The sequence below is a fragment of the Sinocyclocheilus rhinocerous genome, unplaced genomic scaffold, assembly GCF_001515625.1.
Source record: "Sinocyclocheilus rhinocerous isolate Xijiao unplaced genomic scaffold, SAMN03320098_v1.1 scaffold1399, whole genome shotgun sequence".
Taxonomy (NCBI): Eukaryota; Metazoa; Chordata; class Actinopteri; order Cypriniformes; family Cyprinidae; genus Sinocyclocheilus; species Sinocyclocheilus rhinocerous.
Genome location: NW_015634038.1, coordinates 298,554 through 319,244, shown reverse-complemented (window position 1 = coordinate 319,244; position 20,691 = coordinate 298,554). Strand labels below are relative to the sequence as shown.

The 20,691-nt window shown below is 32.2% G+C and overlaps 1 protein-coding gene across 1 annotated transcript in view; it reads left to right on the top strand.

Annotated features, from left to right (window-relative positions):
* Positions 1-20,691, top strand: part of LOC107745305 (probable E3 ubiquitin-protein ligase HECTD4) — an 87,770-nt gene that overhangs the window by 21,159 nt on the left and 45,920 nt on the right. The window contains exons 16-33 of the mRNA XM_016559164.1: positions 358-482; positions 602-755; positions 1,631-1,719; positions 1,826-2,030; positions 2,115-2,234; positions 3,739-3,843; positions 5,162-5,325; positions 5,958-6,150; positions 6,400-6,504; positions 8,268-8,356; positions 12,841-13,010; positions 13,091-13,226; positions 14,521-14,665; positions 14,746-14,806; positions 15,606-15,654; positions 16,732-16,878; positions 18,060-18,244; positions 18,322-18,475. Of these exons, the coding sequence (XP_016414650.1) occupies positions 358-482; positions 602-755; positions 1,631-1,719; positions 1,826-2,030; positions 2,115-2,234; positions 3,739-3,843; positions 5,162-5,325; positions 5,958-6,150; positions 6,400-6,504; positions 8,268-8,356; positions 12,841-13,010; positions 13,091-13,226; positions 14,521-14,665; positions 14,746-14,806; positions 15,606-15,654; positions 16,732-16,878; positions 18,060-18,244; positions 18,322-18,475 (2,396 nt within the window). The remainder of the gene's footprint in view (positions 1-357; positions 483-601; positions 756-1,630; positions 1,720-1,825; positions 2,031-2,114; positions 2,235-3,738; positions 3,844-5,161; positions 5,326-5,957; positions 6,151-6,399; positions 6,505-8,267; positions 8,357-12,840; positions 13,011-13,090; positions 13,227-14,520; positions 14,666-14,745; positions 14,807-15,605; positions 15,655-16,731; positions 16,879-18,059; positions 18,245-18,321; positions 18,476-20,691) is intronic.

Genomic DNA, 20,691 nt, shown 5'->3' with positions numbered 1-20,691 from the left:
ACTTACTTCATTTGAACAACTTTAAAGATGATTTTCTCAATATTTAGATTTTTTTGCACCCTCAGATTCCAGATTTTCAAATAGTTGTATCTCGGCCAAATATTGTCCTATCCTAACAAACCATACATCAATGGATTATTTATTATTTATTCAGTTTTCAGATGATGCATAAATCTCAATTTCGGAAGAATTGACCCTTATGACTGGTTTTGTGGTCCAGGGTCAACATATTGTTTCTTTACTAAGTGCTCTTTTTTAAAAGTATGCTAGAGTGTATTTAATAGTTCACACGATTTCTGTATCAGCTTTAGATGTTCTCTGAGAAATGTGTGTGTTAACTGAACGTGTTCCCGTCAGGAGCTGCAGACTAGTATCCTGTCACTAGCCTCTAAGATCCTGGTTGGATGTGACGAGGTTCTGGAGACGCTTCAGCAAGTTACCAGCTCCCTCATCAACAGCAGCATCAGCGATCGAGAGGCCAGGTGCATTCAGATATCAGCAACACTTCTTCGATGATGCTTTATTTGTATTTTGTGCATGTACTTAAGCACTTTCTTTTATTTATAATTTTCTCTGTTTTTTATTTTATTTTAATATCAAGACTGAGAGGACTTGAACAGGTAACGAAGGCCACGATGTTGGGTCACTTGCTGCCGGTCCTCTTGACGTCACTGATGCACCCGAACCTACAAACCCTCACGCTAGCTGACGCTCTCATGCCACAGCTAGTCCAACTGGTCCTGTATACTAGTCAGGTGTGTATCACAATCAGAATCAGAAAGAGCTGATCTGTTGAAGATCTGTGAAAAGATGGAGGCCAGCTGGTCAGCACAGGTCAGCCAATATCATATCATATCATATCATATCATATATCTCATATCATATATCATATAATATATCATATATCATATCTTATATCATACCATCATATTATAATGGAGGTGCAAATATTTAGTGATTGTTGGATAGAAGGTATAGCTATAGCATATGTATTGCAATAATCTGTCATCATTTGGAAAGTGTTTGACATGCATAACACCTACATTATGTATTTGCTTCCAAATACCGTATGTATATATTCATTATATTACCTAATCGAAGCACACAGTTGCACCATGTCAGTATTGTACACCACCACCAAGGCAGCATTTATTTGATAAAAAATGCAGTAAAATCAGTAATATTGCAAAAATATTATTACAATTTAAAATAGCTGATTTCTATGTGAATATATTGTAAAATGTAATTTATTTCTGTGATGCAAAGCTGAATTTTCAACATAATTTCTGATTATTTTCAGTGTTGTGCTGCTGAATATTTTTGTGGAAACTGATACATTTTATTTTTCAGGATTCTTTGATGAATAGCATCAAAAGAACAGCATTTATTTAAATTTTTTGTAACATTATAAATGTCTTTACTGTCACTTTTGAGCAATTTAATGCATGCTTATTGAATAAAAGTATGTTTTAAAAAAAAAAATTATAATAATAAAAAATCTTACTGACTCGGTAGATTTTTTAAATTAAAATATTATACAAAAAACCTTGGATTTTCCAAGTTAAAATAATAAATCATGACCCGTTGACATTGTTGTATTGACTGCTCTGTGTCTCTGTCTATCCAACAGACTGCTTTGCTGCTAAAGACACATTCACCATTATTTGTTGAGGATTCGCCGCTAAATCAAAGCTTCAATCCACCCTCGTTAAATGACAGGTGCATTATTTATAAACTTTTTCAGTTTTGTAGTTTTTTATTATGTCAAAAGAAACATGTTGGACAAAAGCATCTAGATTATTCAAACCAAAAAATGAAATTTCAGTTTCCAGATTCTGGAAGAGAGAGAGGAGCCGGGCTTTCTGACCGGTCTGAAGATCCCTGCCCCATGGGCTGCTGGGAAAACAGTGGAAACCGCTCATCCGGTGCGAGATAACTACAAGTTTAAAGAAACAGTGCACATCCCTGGAGCTCGGTGTCTCTACCTCCGCTTCGACCCTCGCTGCTCCTCACAATACGACTATGACAAGGTTTCACGTTTCTGCTGTTCTCATTCACAGTGGAATGAAAGTGTCACGTTGAATATTCACACTCACAATTCTCTTGTCATTCAGCTGGTGGTTTACGCCGGGCCAAACACGAATAGTCGTAAAGTGAGCGAGTATGGAGGAAACACCATGGGTTACGGTAGCCGCAGTGTCTTGGGAACTGGATGGCCCAAAGATCTGGTCAAGGTGAGGATATCTGATACAATGCTTTCAGGAAAAGCCTGCTGGGCTCTTAATGAAGTCCAATGCTTAAAGGAACACTCCACTATTTTTGAAAATAGGCTCATTTTCCAACTCCCCTAGAGTTAAACAGTTGAGTTTTACCGTTTTCTAATCCATTCAGCCGATCTCCGGGTCTGGCGGTAGCACTTTTAGCTGTAGCTTAGCATAGATCATTGAATCTGATTAGACCGTTAGCATCTCGCTCAAAAATGACCAAAGAGTTTCTATATTTTTCCTATTTAAAACTTGACTCTTCTGTAGTTACATAGTGTACTAAGAAATCGAAAGTGCTACGCCAGACCCGGAGATCGGCTGAATGGATTAGAAAACGGTAAAACTCAACTGTTTAACTCTAGTTGGAAAATGAGCCTATTTTCAAAAATAGTGGAGTGTTATTTAATATCATTAACACACTGTTTACTAAAATGCCTTTACTGATTTTGATATAGTAACGTCAGATATGACTTTTATTTTTAAAGAAATAAAAAATTAAACTTTTGTTGATTATGGTTTATATTAATAGAAATGCTTGAATGTAAACGCAATACAACATACATATTTGTTAAACATTTGTGTTTGTTAAAAGCCTTCAAAAAATAATGGGATGCTTAAAATGTGTCAAAGAGTGCACGTTCAACGTTTTTCTAAATAGCTCAGTATCCTTACGGGGTTTCTGGACGTTAGGCAATAAAATTAATTTAAATTCTAAAAATGAATAGTTTTTATGTAGTATATTATGTGTATACAATATACTTAAGCCTTCTGCTTACTCCTTAATCTTGATTTGTGACCCTGGAGCACAAAAGCAGTGTTAAGTCGCTGGGGTATATTTGTAGCAATAGCCAAAAATACATTGTATGGGTCAAAATTATAGATTTTTCTTTTATGCCAAAAATCATTAGGATATTAAGTAAAGATCATGTTCCATGAAGATATTTCGTAAATGTCCTACTGTAAATATATCAAAACTTAATTTTTGATTAGTAATATGCATTGCTAAGAACTTCATTTGGACAACTTTAAAGGCGATTTTCTCAATATTTAGATTTTTTTGCACCCTCAGATTCCAGATTTTCAAATAGTTGTATCTCGGCCAAATATTGTCCTATCATAACAAACCATACATCAATGGAAAGCTTACTTATTCAGCTTTCAGATGATGCATAAATCTCAATTTCGAAAAAAATTGACCCTTAAGACTGGTTTTGTGGTCCAGGGTCACATATATAATACTGTAAGTTTTTCTGCCTTAATTCTACTCGTTTAATTTTTCTAGATGTATATTGCTTTGTTTTTATTTAATTCTATTTATACACCAGAGAATAGAGAGGAAGAATTAAGTATGTGTGTATGTAACTAACCAGTGCTTCTGGAAATCATGATGAATAAAGCACATTCTGATTCGTTCAGACGATCTACAGATATTAAGATATTAAATATCACTGCTTCTAATCTGTTGTATTTTCAGGTGGAAGGAGATACTGTTACGTTCTCTTTTGAGATGAGAAGCGGACGCGAGCACAACACCCCAGATAAAGCCATGTGGGGTTTCTCATGCACTGTCCGAGCACAGGTACCGAGCTTTTAAATGCATCCCAATCATAACATTTACAGTGAAAAAATTAAACGCCTATTAGAAGTTAATTTACTTCGTTCAACAAATGTGTTTTCCAACAAACATCGTGGTTGCAGGATTATTATTATATACTAAAACTATACGAAAAAACTATAAAACTGTATTAAAACTTTAATGTATAGGAAAACTATTGAGATTGTGCTAATTATTTAATTTTCATTTAAACAAAAGCCTCTTGGAATGTATAATAAAACTGAGAGTTCCGGTCCTTGATTCTGATTGGCTGAGCCATGTTCGAAGCTGTTGTAAATTACTCTACAAACATACACCTTTGTTTACGTTTATCTGTTGCTCGGCAACCACTTTGTTGGAACCACAACTGATTCTGAGGAACTACATTGTTTGGTGGAAGAATACTGTTTTTATTAATATCATTACACTTTATTTGCTCTGTTTTATTTTGTGAAACCTAACTACGTATATGGAATAACCGTTTTATAAAAGCAATAATCCCTGCGAAGCCGTGGTTTACAGTGAATTTATAACTGCTAAGGGGGTTTTAGGCACTTATTGCTTTATTAAGGACTTGCCAATCACAAAAGTGATGGAATAAATTATAGTTTATCAATCCAAAAGTATAAATTAAACTGACTAATACATGGACGTATTTAAATTATTTACTTTGTTTATAAAGTGTAGTTTAAAATACTTAATTGGTTGCTAACATATGGTCAGCTGCAAAATTACATGCTTTAGCTGATTTGGTAGATGGATCAAAGAAAAGTGTAAAAAAGTCAAAAGTATATATAATTTTATTGTTATTCAAAAAGTTTAAATACATCTGCCAGATTTTACAATAAAGTCCCATTTGTTAATGCTTTAGCTAACACGAACTAACGGCGACCAATATATTTTACCAATATTATTCCATTATACCAATTATTCACAAAATATCTTTATGGAACATGATCTTTACTTAATATCCTAATGATTTTTGGCATAAAAGAAAAATCAATAATTTTGACCCATGCAATGTATTTTTGGCTATTGCTACAAATATACCCCAGCGACTTAAGACTGCTTTTGTGCTCCAGGGTCACATATATTTTGCGCTCATATCTTGAATTTGAGGGCATATAACTGCATTGTGATAGGCTGCGTCACACAGTTAGTCGTCCTGCATCATGTTCATCAGCAACCGCATCAATGTAAGATGTGTGTTAAATCATGTGTTATTTTCCTCATAATTATTCTCACCAAATTAACGTGTTAAATCAACTTTAATAACCTTGCTTGTTTGCACTGATTGTTTCAGGAGTCGTCTGAGGATGTGTCGGGTGGCCTGCCCTTCCTGGCTGATCTAGCTCTGGGTTTATCTGTGCTGGCCTGCGCCATGTTACGCATCCTCTATAACGGCCCCGATATCACACGAGAGGAGGAGGCCTGCCACGACCTGCTCTGCTCCAAACTACTGCAGAGGTGTGCTGCTTCACCTGCCGCACATAAACACTGTAGCATCAGCTGCTCTTCAGTTCTGTAGTGCTTGTGAATGTGCGGGAAAATCCAGCGAATGCAAGCGTCCCATATTAGCTGCTTTTACAGGATTTCTGGTCATTTAGACACTTTTTTTGTCCCTATAGGGAAAGTAGGTTTGCAATTTTCCCTTGAGATTTGGAGGGCACTAATATATATATATATATATATATACTCTCTCTCACACACACACACACAGTATGTCTGTCTGTGTGTGTGAATGTATTTATATATCATAAACAAAATTCATAAATTAATCATTAATAAAAAATACAGTTGTTTTCTTGTTTGTTCATGTTAGTTAACAAATGGAACCTTATTGTAAAGTCTAAAGTCTAACTAATGTCTATTTGTGTAGCGATTTATTTGCATTTTTGCTTTCAAAGAAGTAAATTCTATTCTATTCTATTCTAACCTCCTTTAAGGCAAACCACAAAATTCTCAATTATTACTTCAGAGACATAGAATAATTATATTCAGTAATCTTATACTGCTATGAAATATGTATTGTGACAAGTGTTACACAAATAAATTGAAAAACGAGAAACATGAATAATACCTTCTTAATTGTCTCTCAGAGAGGTGATGCGTCCTGATGTGATGGAGGAAGTGATCGTGTCGTGTGTCGTAAAGCACCTGGGTCTGGTGGATGCGCTGCAGTCGCTGGTGAACTTCCAGTACAGAGAGATGCACAGAGAGGAGCACAACCTGCTCTGCAAAATCATGGCCGAGACCTTCAAGAAGATCAATGCAATGGAGAGACAGTTACAGGTGAGTGTTACAGCAGCCACAGATGCAGCGCTCCTCATATGCATGCTGTGTGATGCTGTTATTATCTCACATGCATGCTGTGTGATGCTGTTATTATCTCACATGCATGCTGTGTGATGCTGTTATTATCTCACATGCATGCTGTGTGATGCTGTTATTATCTCACATGCATGCTGTGTGATGCTGTTATTATCTCATATGCATGCTGTATGATGCTGTTATTATATCCGGTGTCTGTGTTTGTTTCAGAGTGTAGCTGAACTGGAGCAGAAGTGGCAGAATGAAGCAGAAGAAGCTCAGCAGGGCAAACTGGAGAACAACTCTCCCTTCTTCCACGACTATCACTTCTTTGAGGTCAGTAATGTGAGACATATGATCGTTATCTTTGTGAAAAGAAGTACACTAGGCATAGTTTTAAAAAGAGCACTTACTATGGAATAATATACTTTAAAAGTGTGAACTGAATGTAATGTTTTTAGACACTTAATTGCATGTTGAAAATGTATTATAGTTGAAATGTATATTAAATGCAATTAGCTGAACTTTAGAGTGCTTTTGACTTAAGTTCATTTTTACATGTAATTTCATAATTCTATTGTCTTTGAAATATGGTGCTGACTAAAATATGCTTTAATGTTATTTCTATTTCTATTTAAATATATTCGAAATCACACATTTGTAATGAAGTTGCAATTTCGTGCATTTAAAACATATTAACATTAAGTGTAATATCAGAAGCTAAAGTTCAAATGATAATCAAGTACTTTACATGTGCTTCAGTATTAGTCAGCACATCAAAATAAGTGACAAAATATTATTAAAACAATGATTTAAAATGTCCTTTAAAGTCAAACTTTATTTACACTTTTTAAAAGTGTACTTAAGTGTGTTAAGAAACAATCATGAAAGTCTCTCACTTAAGTGGAAAACAAAAATAACGACTTTATTCCACATTTTCGTCTCTTCTGCATCACTTTGGACGTGCGTTCACGACAGTATCACAGTATCAGTGTGGCGGCGCCAGATCTGGGTCAGCGCAGAATACTTATTATTTGCGCAAAAAAGCATTCTCGTAGCTTCGTAACTTTACAGTTGAACCACTGATGTCACACGGACTACTTTGTCGATCATCTTGGTACTTTTCTGGACCTTGATGCTTCAGTATTAGTCAGCACATCAAAATAACAAACAAAATATTATTAAAACAATGATTTAAAATGTACTTTAAAGTCAAACTTTATTTACACTTTTTAAAAGTGTACTTAAGTGTGTTAAGAAACAATCATGAAAGTCTCTCACTTAAGTGGCCTTTTATTTCATTATTTTTTTTTGATCTGCAATTACAGCTTTCAAAAATGTACTTCTAAGATTTAAAGTACCCTACAAGTGAACGTGGTAGTTACCTTGCTGTCTATGGGAGGGTCAGAGAGCCCTCAGAATTCATCAAACATATCTTAAATTGTGTTCCGAAGATGAACGAATGTCTTAAGGGTTTCGAATGACACGAGGGTGAGTAATTAATGACAGAATTTTCATTTTTGGGTGAACTAACCCTTTAAGGCCCTGTATGGTTCAATCCCACAGATATGGGGATCTCAGTGTGGCTCCATGTCCAAAATGTTCAATTTTACACATTTTAAATGGTCGGAAACCAAATGTGGGCCACTTTACATAGAGCTTAATATATATATGAAGAGTTAATTTGCAAAAATCGATAAACGGCACTTAAAAAAAAAAAAAAAAACTTAAGTGGCCTTTTATTTCATTTTTTTTTTTTGATCTGCAATTACAGCTTTCAAAAATGTACTTCTAAGATTTAAAGTACCCTACAAGTCCACGTTCAGTACAGTTAAGTGCACTTCGAGGTACCTGGGAGAATACTATGGTATTTCCATGTCTAAGTGTTTTGTTAATGTTCAATTGCCATAATTAGCTGAAAATTCACCTTTACAAATCCACCTTGCTAGAAGAGCATATAATACTTCCAAAATAACATCTGTTCTTAGGCAACATGCAACAAGAGTTTCTAGTGCGTTCTTAACGTTACTTGCTTCCACTATTGTGTTTTGATTGGTTTATCAAAGATTGATTCTTTTGGTTTGTCTTGTGGCCCACAGAACAAAATGAAGGAGCTGGAGCTTCTGTGTTCACTGAAGGAGGTTCCTCTGGATGGCGCAGATCCAGAAAACGCTGTGATGGCTTTAAGGTATGATGTGAAACACATTACGGCTTCCTATAGTGCAGCTAAATTTATCACAAAGCATTTGGTTACACCTACACTACTGTTCAAAAAGTTTGGGATTAGTAAGAAATTAATGGTTTTACTCAGCAATTGATCAAATGTGAGAGTAAAGACATTTAAAATGTTACAAAATATTTCTTTCTTACTATCTAACTTTCTATTTATCAGAGAATCCAGGAATAAATTACATTTTATGATCACAACAACAACAACGTTTGTCAGGCATCTACATCGTCACCTGAGGAGATTACAAAAATTAAACGAATGTTTTTTTTTAACTCTAAAACATGAAATGTGGAGTTATCTGCTTTTGCTATAAAACAAATTTTTAATGTGAGAGTAAAGACATTTAAAATGTTACAAAATATTTCTTTCTTACTATCTAACTTTCTATTTATCAGAGAATCCAGGAATAAATTACATTTTAAAATATATTCAAATAGAAAACTGTTATTTTTAGGGTTGCAAAAATTTTTGAGTAAATTTCTGGAAGCTTTCCAAAAATCCCTGGAATATTATTAAGTTAAGTTGCATTAAGTTTATGTGCATGCAACTCAACTCAATATTCTTTTAGATTCTGGTTCTTAACAAACTTTTATTTTGGAGTATTCGTTTTTAAGGCCCTGTATGGTTCAGTTGCAGAAATATGGGGAACTGAAAATGAGTACAATTTAACAATTTGCTCATGGGGCCAGATTGAAATCCCCATATCTCTGGATAGGAACCATATAGAGCCTTAAAAAAGAAGATAACTAAAGAAAAGTTTGTTAAGAAGCAAAATCTAAAAGGGCATTAAAATATCTTTAATACTTCTTGAGTTACAGCCATGCAAACTTTGGGGAACAGAGAATCCAGGAATAAATTACATTTTAAAATATATTCAAATAGAAAACTGTTATTTTTAGGGTTGCAAAAATTTTTGAGTAAATTTCTGGAAGCTTTCCAAAAATCCCTGGAATATTCCCCAAAATCCTGGAAAGTTTCCAAAATTTCTGGAATATTTTCTAAAATTTACTGGAAATTTTCCACCTTTTTGCAACCCTAGTTATTTTAAATTTTAATAATATTTCTGTATTTTTAATATATTTGGATAACTAAACTAGATAACTAAAACTGAAATTAAAACTAAAACCATAAAAAACATTTTTGTTACTTGAAATAAAATGGATATTAAGTGAAATAAAATATTTTTAAAAGTTTTTATTTCAGCTAGTTGTCAAGGCGACATTTTTCATTTTAATTTAATTTAACAATGTTCTAAAATATCTAAAGCTAAAACTGAAATAAAAAATGTATGAAAACTGCACAGACATATAAAAACACCAAAAACGAATAAAAATGACAAAACACACACACACACAAAAATGTAATAAAAATTGTAATACATAACATTTAAAATGAAAAAGTACAAAAATGAAAACTGATTAAAATATTAATAAAAACTATAATAAGTATCTTAATGATATTAAAAAATAAAAAAAAGTAAGAGACTTTCAAAAACAAACAAACAAAAAACTCACAGACCCCAAACTTTGGAGAAATTTACTGAAAATTTTCCACCTTTTTGCAACCCTAGTTATTTTAAATTGAAATAATATTTCACAATATTTCTGTATTTTTACTGTATTTGGAGACCAGGGTTTTTGTAGATAACTAAAACTGAAAAAACCTGGGAAAAAAACACAAAAAGTGCTTTTTTTTTGTTACATTTTTGAACTTTCACCATTGGCTCATAAATGCAACAAATCAATCTCTGTGTGAAAATAACATAATGATGCTGCTTTCTAAAGTCATTTTTACCCCCCTATAATTTGGCTCTGAATCTCAAGTGAAAATTGTCATTTTGACCCCCCCCTCTACAAAATAGTGGATTACTCAGTTAATATACATCCGTGACATTTAATATTTTGGCTTTCCTCGCTGTTTATGTTTGTTTTTCTTCAGAAAAAAAAATATTAACAAAATAAAAAAAAAAATTTAGCATTATAAATGTCTTTAATGTCACTTTTGATCAATTTAATGCACTAAAAAGTATTTCTTTCTTGCTGTTTAATATATGTTTCTTATGTTTTTGTTGCTGTTCTGTATAAGGTGTCAGTGGCAGGTGGAGGCTAATGGTGCGATCTCTCCTGCCCTCACGCCGTCTCCGTCTCCTCTGCCTCTCACCATTGATGAGGAGCGAGAGTTCACCTATCCTTCAGACGTCCTCATGCCGGGGGCTTGCTGTGAGCTCCCCCGCATCCACTTACCCCCGGGCATTATGGGCCGCCTGAGGGAGCTGTCTGGGAGAGGCCGGCCTCAGTTTCGCCCCAGCATCAAGTGAGCACATGATATGGAGACTACATATGAGGGGAATGTAACTTAATGATAGCAGAACATTTAACCGTAATCAGAAATGCATCCTGAAATGTACGGAGGAGTAGAAATCCCACTACCTAGAGGAAGGAGGCAGTTATCGGTTTATTCATGTAAAAATAAAAATATAAATAAAACACTTTACAAATTGACTAAGACATTGACATATTTTTAAAAAAAAGTTTAAAAATAGTTAAACAATAAAAAAAAGTACATATTTCATGTACACATGGTTGCTTCCACATGATGAACTGCAAAATTTAAGTTGAAACTGTAGATGGACAAAGAAACCTGTTAAATAAATAAAAAAAGTCATATTAAACTATATATATATATATATTATTGTTATACTACGTTAAATAAATAAAAAAAGTCATATTAAACTATATATATATATATATATTATAACAAGTATAACAATTTATACTACAAATCTAAACATAAAACCAACTATTTTAAATGTCAACAACGTTTTACTATAAGGTCCCATTTGTTAAGATTAGTTAATTCTTTAGCTAACATGAACTCACATTTTATATATGTGTGTGTATTTATGTATCATAAATATTTTTTGCAAGATTTATTCATTTTTGTTAATGTTAGTTAACAAAAATGCAATGCAATTGGCACCTTATTGTAAAGTCTAAATGTCTATTTGTGTAGTGATTATTTGCATTTTTTATTTCAAATAAGTAATTTCTTTTCTTTTCTTATCTTTCCATTTTATGTTGTTATGTTATATGTTATGTTATGTTTTGTTATTATTTTATTTTATTTATTTAATTAAGAAATTAAAGATAATCAATAGACCTGATTTGGTTTACTTGCTTTCATTTAAATGCTTTATAAACAGACAGGTTTTTTTGGTCCGTTTAGATGCACTAATTACATTTACAAGTCGTCAATCTTTTATTGCAAACATGGAAACCTTAATGTGTTAATGAAACAGCTGCAGTTGTGTGCCGGGGTTATTATAGTTAACTAAAACGGCAACAATTAAACATTTTCATTACCTGAAATAAAATAAATGTAATAATAACAAAAATAAAAAAACAATAAAATTATACATATATATTAAATTAAATTAAATTAAATATATAAAATAAAATAAAATATAGAAAAGTTTTTATTTCAGCTAGTTGTCAAGGCGACATTTTTCATTTTAATTTAATTTAACAATGTTCTAAAATATCTAAAGCTAAAACTGAAATAAAAAATGTATGAAAACTGCACAGACATATAAAAACACCAAAAACGAATAAAAATGACAAAACACACACACACACAAAAATGTAATAAAAATTGTAATACATAACATTTAAAATGAAAAAGTACAAAAATGAAAACTGATTAAAATATTAATAAAAACTATAATAAGTATCTTAATGATATTAAAAAATAAAAAAAAGTAAGAGACTTTCAAAAACAAACAAACAAAAAACTCACAGACCCCAAACTTTGGAGAAATTTACTGAAAATTTTCCACCTTTTTGCAACCCTAGTTATTTTAAATTGAAATAATATTTCACAATATTTCTGTATTTTTACTGTATTTGGAGACCAGGGTTTTTGTAGATAACTAAAACTGAAATTAAAACTAAAACCATAAAAACATTTTCGTGACTTGAAATAAAATTGTGAAATAAAATATTTTAAAAAGTTTTTATTTCAGCTAGTTGTCAAGGTGACATTTTTCATTTAAATTTTATTTAACAATGTTCTAAAATATCTAAAGCTAAAACTGAAATAAAAAAATTATGAAAACTGCACAGACATATAAAAACACCAAAAACGAATAAAAATGACAAAACACACACAAAAAAAAAAAGTTATAAAACTTTTAATACATAACATTTAAAATGAAAACGAAGTACAAAAATGAAAACGGATTAAAATATTAAAACTATAATAAGTATCTTAATGATATAAAAAAATAAAAATAAATAAAAAATAAGTAAGTAAGAGACTTTCAAAAACAAACAAACAAAAAAAAAAAACTCACAGACCCCAAACTTTGGAATGGCAGTGTACTTATGAAATTACTAATATTTCAGATCATTGTGATTGTGTGTGTTTTGTTTTGTTTCAAACAGAGAGAAGTTCTTCCATGAGGTGAACTCCATGCAGCAGCAGAGAAGCGCCGTTCCTCTGGCTAAAACCAAAGCGTTGGTGAAGAGCCTGATCAACCGCTCTGAGCTGCTGCTGCATGTTACCATCGCGCCACAGTGCAAGAGTCTGTCTACAACACCAGCATGCACACCAGGTGACACGCATTTACACATGCACACGCCTGCAAAAACATACAAATGTGCTCAACGGCGCTTTGAACTCTCCTGCTTGCAGCCTGTAAGTCGGTGTCAGACACCAAATCGATGGTTCCCATCGTGAAGCAGCCTGTGTTCCTGCGCAGTATGTCCGCTCCCTCAGATTTGGAAATGATTGCCAACAGTGATGTGGAGTTCACACATGGAGCACAAAGGTACCTCAGACTCAGCAGAAGCACCAAATCACGGTTAAAGAATGAATATATGCACACCTATAAGAACACATCACTTGAATTTTACATTAATGCAGCAAGAATCTACGGTTCTGGACAACCGCAAATAGCCGACAGTTAGAATAATAAACTACATTATTACATAAACAGCTAAGAACTGTTTGTTATGATTATTATTATTATTAAAACGGAATTTATTTATGTATTTTTTTGTATTTATGCATTTATTTATTTATACATATTAGCATTTATTTATACATTTATCAAAGCATTTATTTATTAATACATTTATGCATTTATTTATTACTATATTTATTTGTGTATTTATTTATTAATGTATGGATAAATTTTTTTATTTATGCATTTCTTTATTTATACATTTATTTTTTTGTTAAAATACTTTCTCCTATGACAGCTTAATTTGCAGAGCCATTCAAAGTTCAGTTTCTCCAAAACATGGCTCTGTTTGTTCAGATGAGGCAGTGCTCAGTAAATCAATAATGTGTTATAAACCATTTAGTGACGTTTGTGACTAAAAAAATTGCAGATGTCAGTTTTAATGCTATGTTTAATGCTTTTGTTTTTTTACTTGGCTTATTGCTGTAATAGGTAAATTAATGTTTATGCATTTATTTATGTAATTTATTTATGCATTTGTTTCCTTATTTATATATTTATTCATGCATATATTTTTATTTATGCATTTATTTATTTATACATGTGTGAATTTATTCATGCATTTAATTATGCATATATTTTTATTTATGCATGTTAAAATACTTTCTCCTTTGATGGACTGTTCAATAAATCAATAATTTTTATAAACGATTTAGTGACATTTATTGCTCAAAAATTGCATGTCTTTTTTAATGTTAATGTTTTTTTTTTGCTTAAATTGCATGTCAGTTTTAATGTTTTTTTTTTTACTTATTACTAAAGTAGGTCAATTCTAGCATTCATTTATGCATTTTATGTTTGCATTTGTTTCTTTATTTATGCATTAATAATGCTTTTATTTCTGCATGCATTTTATTTATGCATTTATGTATTTATTCATATAATAAATATTAGTATTTATTTATATTATTTAATAATTAATATTGAATAATTTGTTACTAAATAAACCCTTTAGGAACATTTGCCAATTACACACATCAGTTTTAATGTTGTGTTAATGTTATGATTTTTTTTTTAATTGGCCATTGCTTTAATAGGTAAATTCTAAAGGTTGCTACAATTTTATACTAACTAATTGCCTGTCTGTCTGTGGGTCTAGGAGGCGCCTCCATCCATCCAGTCACCGGAGCAGCTCTTTTACTCTGCTGCAGTCATTGGCCATTGAAGACAGCAAGGACAAGCCCACATACAGCGTGCTGCTGGGACAGCTGTTCGCCTTCATAGGAACCACTCCTGATCAGACCGTAAGATCAGACAGTCGCATCGCTCACTGACTAACATCCCTGTGGCCATTCAGCTCTTAAAGTGCATCTTCTGCCTGCAGGTGTCCAGCAGCAGCTTCTTGTCCGCGGCTCAGACAGAAATGATTCTGAGATTTTCCGAAGGCATCGCGATTCTCTCTTGAATCGATTCTGAGTTTAGTTTTTAACAGCAGATGGCACTGCTGCTTTAGAAACAGCCGTATTCTGCTTGCTTCCAGTTCCTTACACACGCACCATTTGAACCTAAATAATCATTCAAAGTTCGAAAAGGTTGAAGCGAATTACAAGGATGTTCACAGTGGGCGGTGTTTACATTAATCTTGCATCATAAAAGCATAAGAGCCGATGTGCAAGTACATTTCACCACTTACATGACTCAGCCGAACGCACAAGCGCTCTTCTTCAGGAGCATTTGAGTGTGCGGTTAAAAACTAGCCTAGAGCGCCATCTGCTGTTAAAACTGAGCTCAGAATCGATTCGAGAGAGAATCACGATGCATTCCGAAAATCCTTTCAGAATCGATCCACGAATCGCGATGCATCGATTTATTGTCCCAGCCCTACTGTTCAGTGAACTTTCTGTTCATCAAAGAATCCCGAAAAATAAAATGCATCACGGTTTCCACAAAAATATGAAGCTGCACAACTGTTCTCAACATTGAAATTAATCAGAAGTTTTTTCATGAGCATAGGGGTGTGCCTAAATATATCATCTATGATAATATCATAATTGTTGTTTTAATGATATGCAAGCTGATATTATCAGTCACTGTGCAAAAAACAAACAAAAACATGTCTTGAGAGTGCAAAAGCATTCATTGCGTGATGAGGGCTATCAGAATGCACCTATCATTAAAGCTATGAATGCAAAAAAATATCCCTGTATGGGTTTTTGTTTTTTATATGTATACGATGTGATATAGTTGAGTACTATCACACAAGCAAGAGTGCTGTTTTCCCGAATATCAGCACGTGAGCTTGATCGCAAATGTGGTGTTTATTTTATACAACAGTTCAACAAACAAGAAGTTAATATTGAGTCAGTTACATTTTAGACACAAAATGGTCCGTTTTTTTCTGTTTCGGCAACAGAAAAAGTCCCAAACAAAGCCGGAGCAGAACATTTGTGCATCACAGAGCAACACTGCAGTGTTTCGTGCCTGAATGAATCTGTTTTTGAATGAATCATTTGCATCAATGATTCAATGATCCATTCATAAAGACAGTCACTTGCTTCATTTCTAAATGAATCAACTGTTTTGAACGAATCGTTTGAATGAATGATTCAGTGAATCACTCATTAAGACAGGGACTTTCTGCCACCTACATGCCATTTTAGTGTCATATTTATTTATCCGTGACAGGCCTAAACCAGCCAAACACAAAAACACACAGCAAAATATTGGGTTACACATTATTTTAAGGTGTCCTTGTTACAGTGTAATTATACATTTAAGTACTGAGTAATATTAATTAACTACATGTACTTACTATATGGTTAGGGTTTGGCTTATGGTTACTTGCATGTAATTATGCATAATTAATTGTTATTATAATAGTAAGTACTTAATAGTAATAGTACTTAAAATAAAGTGTTACCAAATATTGTTTAATTATCATTATCGGAAAAATCCCCAAAAATGTTAAGATATTACATATCTACTCGAGCAGCAAATCAGCATATTATAATGATTTCTGAAGACCATGTGACACTGAAGACTGGAGTAATGATGCTGAAAATTCAGATGTGCATCACAAAAATAAATTACATTTTACAATATATTACAATAGAAAACAGTTATTTTTAATTGTAATAATATTTCACAATTTTACTGTTTTAACTGCATTTTTAATCAAATAAATGCAGCCCTGGTGAGCAGAAGAGACTTCTTACCAATCCCAAACTTTTTATTTTTGGTTTAAAATTGGTAGATCAGTCTGCAGAGTGTTGCATCTCTGCTGTGAAGCTTCAGTTGTCCATATGACTGTGTGTGTGTGTGTGTGTGTGTGTGTGTGTATGTATATGTGTGTGTGTGTGTGTGTGTGTAGAGTGGAGGAACTGACCTGCGGTGGCATGATGGAGCAGGTCCAGGAGGCCTTTGGAGAGACCATGACGTCAGTGGTGTCTCTCTGCGCCCGTTACCCAATCGCCTGCGCCAACAGCATCGGCCTGCTGTGCACCATCCCCTACACCAGGCAAGCACTCTGATTCAGCTCTTATTGCATCAAATCAAATATGGAATTATGTAACATGACCTCGGTGACGTCAACAGAACAGGAAATTATTTCTTCTTAGAAATAATGTGCACTGATTAGTAGTACAGTAACACTTGGAAAGTGTATTTATATATATTTAAAATATTTTGAATAGTCTTAGATTTAAAATTCCAGCTTTCAATTACAGTTATTTTAGTATTGTTTATATACAATTATAGTTTTATTTACATTTTAAATTAGCTTTTATTTTTATATTTTCAGTTTTCTTTTTTTTTGTAATTTTCTGTGCTTGTCATTCATTTTTTCCCTTATTTCTATTTAGCTTATTTTTTTATTTCAATTTAAGATGATGAATAATATTGAATTTAAAATCCCAACTTGCTATTATAGTAGCAGTGTTATTTTAGTATTATTTTTTGCATGCTCTGGGAGTATTGATTAACATTTTAAATGAACTTTTATTATAATATTTTCAGTTTTTTATGTTTTTGTCTTTTCTTTTTTTTTTCTCTAATTTTATTTGAGTTTTAGGTGATGAATAATGTTGTCATTATGATGTTGAAAAATATTGATTTTAAAATCCCAGTGTACTGTTACAGTATGAGTGTTATTAGCAGTTAGTATTATTTATTTACTATTATAGTATTTATTAAGATTTTAAATTAGCTTTTTAAGTTTTAATTTTAATCTTAGTTTAAATTTGAGTGATTTTGTAATGTGCTTTTGCCATTTTATGGCAATTTATGTTTAGCTCATTTATTTTTATTTCAGTTTTAGATGATGAAAAATGTTGTAATTTTGATGCTGAATAACAGTAAATAGTTATTATTTTATATTTTCAGTTTAATTTAATTTTGTTTTAGTAGTTTTATGTAGTTTTGTATTTTTTTGTGTGTTTTTCCTCAATATTTTTATTTAGCACATTTATTTTTATTACAGTTTTAGTCATTTTAGTACATTCATCTAAAATTGATTTTATTTTAGTAAGTTTCCAAGGCAACATTTCTAATTCTCATTTAAATTTTTCAATGCATATGTAGATTTTATTTAGCCTTTACTAGTTAAAGCTAACAATAACAACACTGTACAACAGAAAATATGTAAACACTAGCCAGAGCATAAGATTTTGATAGTATAGCGCTCTATGTTGTTGTGGTCAGGAGTGAGGAGCAGTGTCTGGTGCGCAGCGGTCTGGTTCAGCTGATGGACAGACTGTGCAGTCTCAGCAGTCAGAGAGACAGCAGCTCCAGTGAGAAACAAACCAAAAAACAGAAAGTAGCTACGATGGCCTGGGCTGCTTTCCAGGTGCTCGCCAACCGCTGCATCGAGTGGGAAAAAGTTGAAGGTGAGCAACGCTTGCTGTTCCAGAAGTATCACAGCAATCCTGTTCAATGTTAACTGACGCTCACTGTTGTGAAATAGGCGGCTCCACAGACGCAGTGCATTCTGGGCTGGCACGACAGGTGTCTAGCCTGCTAACCAATCACCTGGCTCGCGCAACAGACTGCTGCGGGAACCAAGCGGCGGGAAACGACGCCCTGCAGGATGTGCTCAGTTTGCTCAACGATCTTTCCAGGTACTTCCTGTTTCACCTGAACCGCTTCTCTGTTAATAAAGCAGAGTGTTGTTAAATTCTCAATTCCTTTTATTTCACACATGTTTCAAGGATGTTCATTTGCTGCATGTTTATGAACAGAAGTACACTTTAGCATACTATTTAAAACTAGCACTTTTTATTGAAGTTATACACTTTAGAAGAATATACTTAAGTTTCTTCAAGTAAATGCTTTCAGACATTTAATTGCATCAATTAAATGCATTATATCAAATGCAATTAGCTGATCATTAGAGTGCTTTTTGAGCCACTTGAGTACATTTTATATGTAATTTCATAATTAAATTTTATTGAAATATGGCTGAATGTACTGACAAGCATGTATTTTAATGACATTTCTATTGAAACTTGGATGTCGTGTATTTAAATATATTTGTAATTACACATTTGCAATAATGAAGTTGCAATTTAGAATATTTAAAATATATTAACTTTACATGTATTATTAAATAACACATTACAGTTATAATGATAATCAATTACTTTACATGTGCTTTAGTTTGTTAGTAACACATAAAAATAAGTGTACTACTTTAAAACACGGCAAATGATTATTAAAACATATTTTAATGTGATTAAATATTAAAATGTTAACATGATTTAAAATGTACTTTAAAGTAAAACGTAACTTGACATCATTACAAATGTCACTTTTTAAAAGTGTACTTAAGTGTGTTCAGAAACAGTCTGAGTCTCAATATTTCATCTATTTTGTGATAGATGTAATATTGAGAGAGAAATGTGTACATTTGACAGAAAAAATGCATTAAAAAAAATTTCAGTGGAGTTTGGATGGCACCCGGTGTCTGTTTTTGGTATAACGCCTAAACAAAATTGCACAGGAACCTCACATTTTTTTTTATCAACTTCAAATTTGGAACACAACTTATTTAAACATGTGGCTTAATTTTATAGCAATTTTGGATTAAAAACTATTTTGTGAAATAATATATAAATAATTAATTTATATAAAGTAATAAAAAAATTAGTGCAGTACATTTTCTTTACAGTAAATTTAAACTTGTATAACTTTTTTATACTTGTATTTTTTTTTTATTATTTCACTTCAATAATCTGCTGATTGTCTTCTTTAAAAACAGACCAACCTTAGGTCTGTATTCAAAAGCGTTTTATGAATTATAACAATTTTAAGTTTGGATAGTGCACTTTCATGTCTATGTTCAAAAATGGGGGGGTGACAGTTATGGGGTTTTAAAACATATTTTAATATGATTAAATATTTAAATATTAACATGATTCAAAATGTACTTCAAAGTAAAACTTTTAATTTGACATTATTACAAAGGTCACTTTTTAAAAGTGTACTTAAGTGTGTTCCGAAACAGCCATGAAAGTGTCTATTTTAGTCACTTAAGTGGCCTTTTATTTCATTAATATTATATTATTTGTAAGTACAGTTTCTAAAAATTTTCTTTTAAGATTTGAAGTAGCCTAAAAGTGCACATTCAATACAATTAAGTGCACTTCTTGTTCACAAGGGCATCCAGATTTGTCTTAAAACTCATGTTTTATACATCAGTAAATTAAAACGGTGCCTAAATGGTTAACTAGTATTTATTGTTACTGTTTAACCACAATAAATAAATAAATAAACTGTAATTTTATTGCATAAAAATAATAAATTAATAATATTAATAAAAGTTATGTATTAAAATGATACTGATATAAGTCTCATTTCCTAAAGTTTGGTTCTTAAAGGGTTAAGTACACATGAACATGATAAGTAATCGCTGCAGTTTGAGTGCGACATACGTGAAATTTGAGATAATCTGCCATTCAGTAAAGCAAAACGATTCATTTTGTGAATCATTTTTGATCAATTGAGGAACCTGCTCAAAAGAGTCATTATGAATCGCACTACACTGGAGATTCTGCATGCAGCTAATACACGCAACAAACATTTATTTTAGTGTTTCAACAGTCCAGTAGTAATTAAACTCTGCATAACTTTCAACTTTTTGAATATTCTGCTTAAGTCTTAATTAGGGATCCACGATATTGGATTTTTGCCGATATGCCGATAATTTTCAACTCATTTTGACCGATAATGGCAGTACATTGAAGATTTGAAAATAACTATAAATAAACTATATATTTATCACTGCATTTTTTTTTCAGAAAGATGCAGTGGTAACCTTAACATTTTATTTTATGAT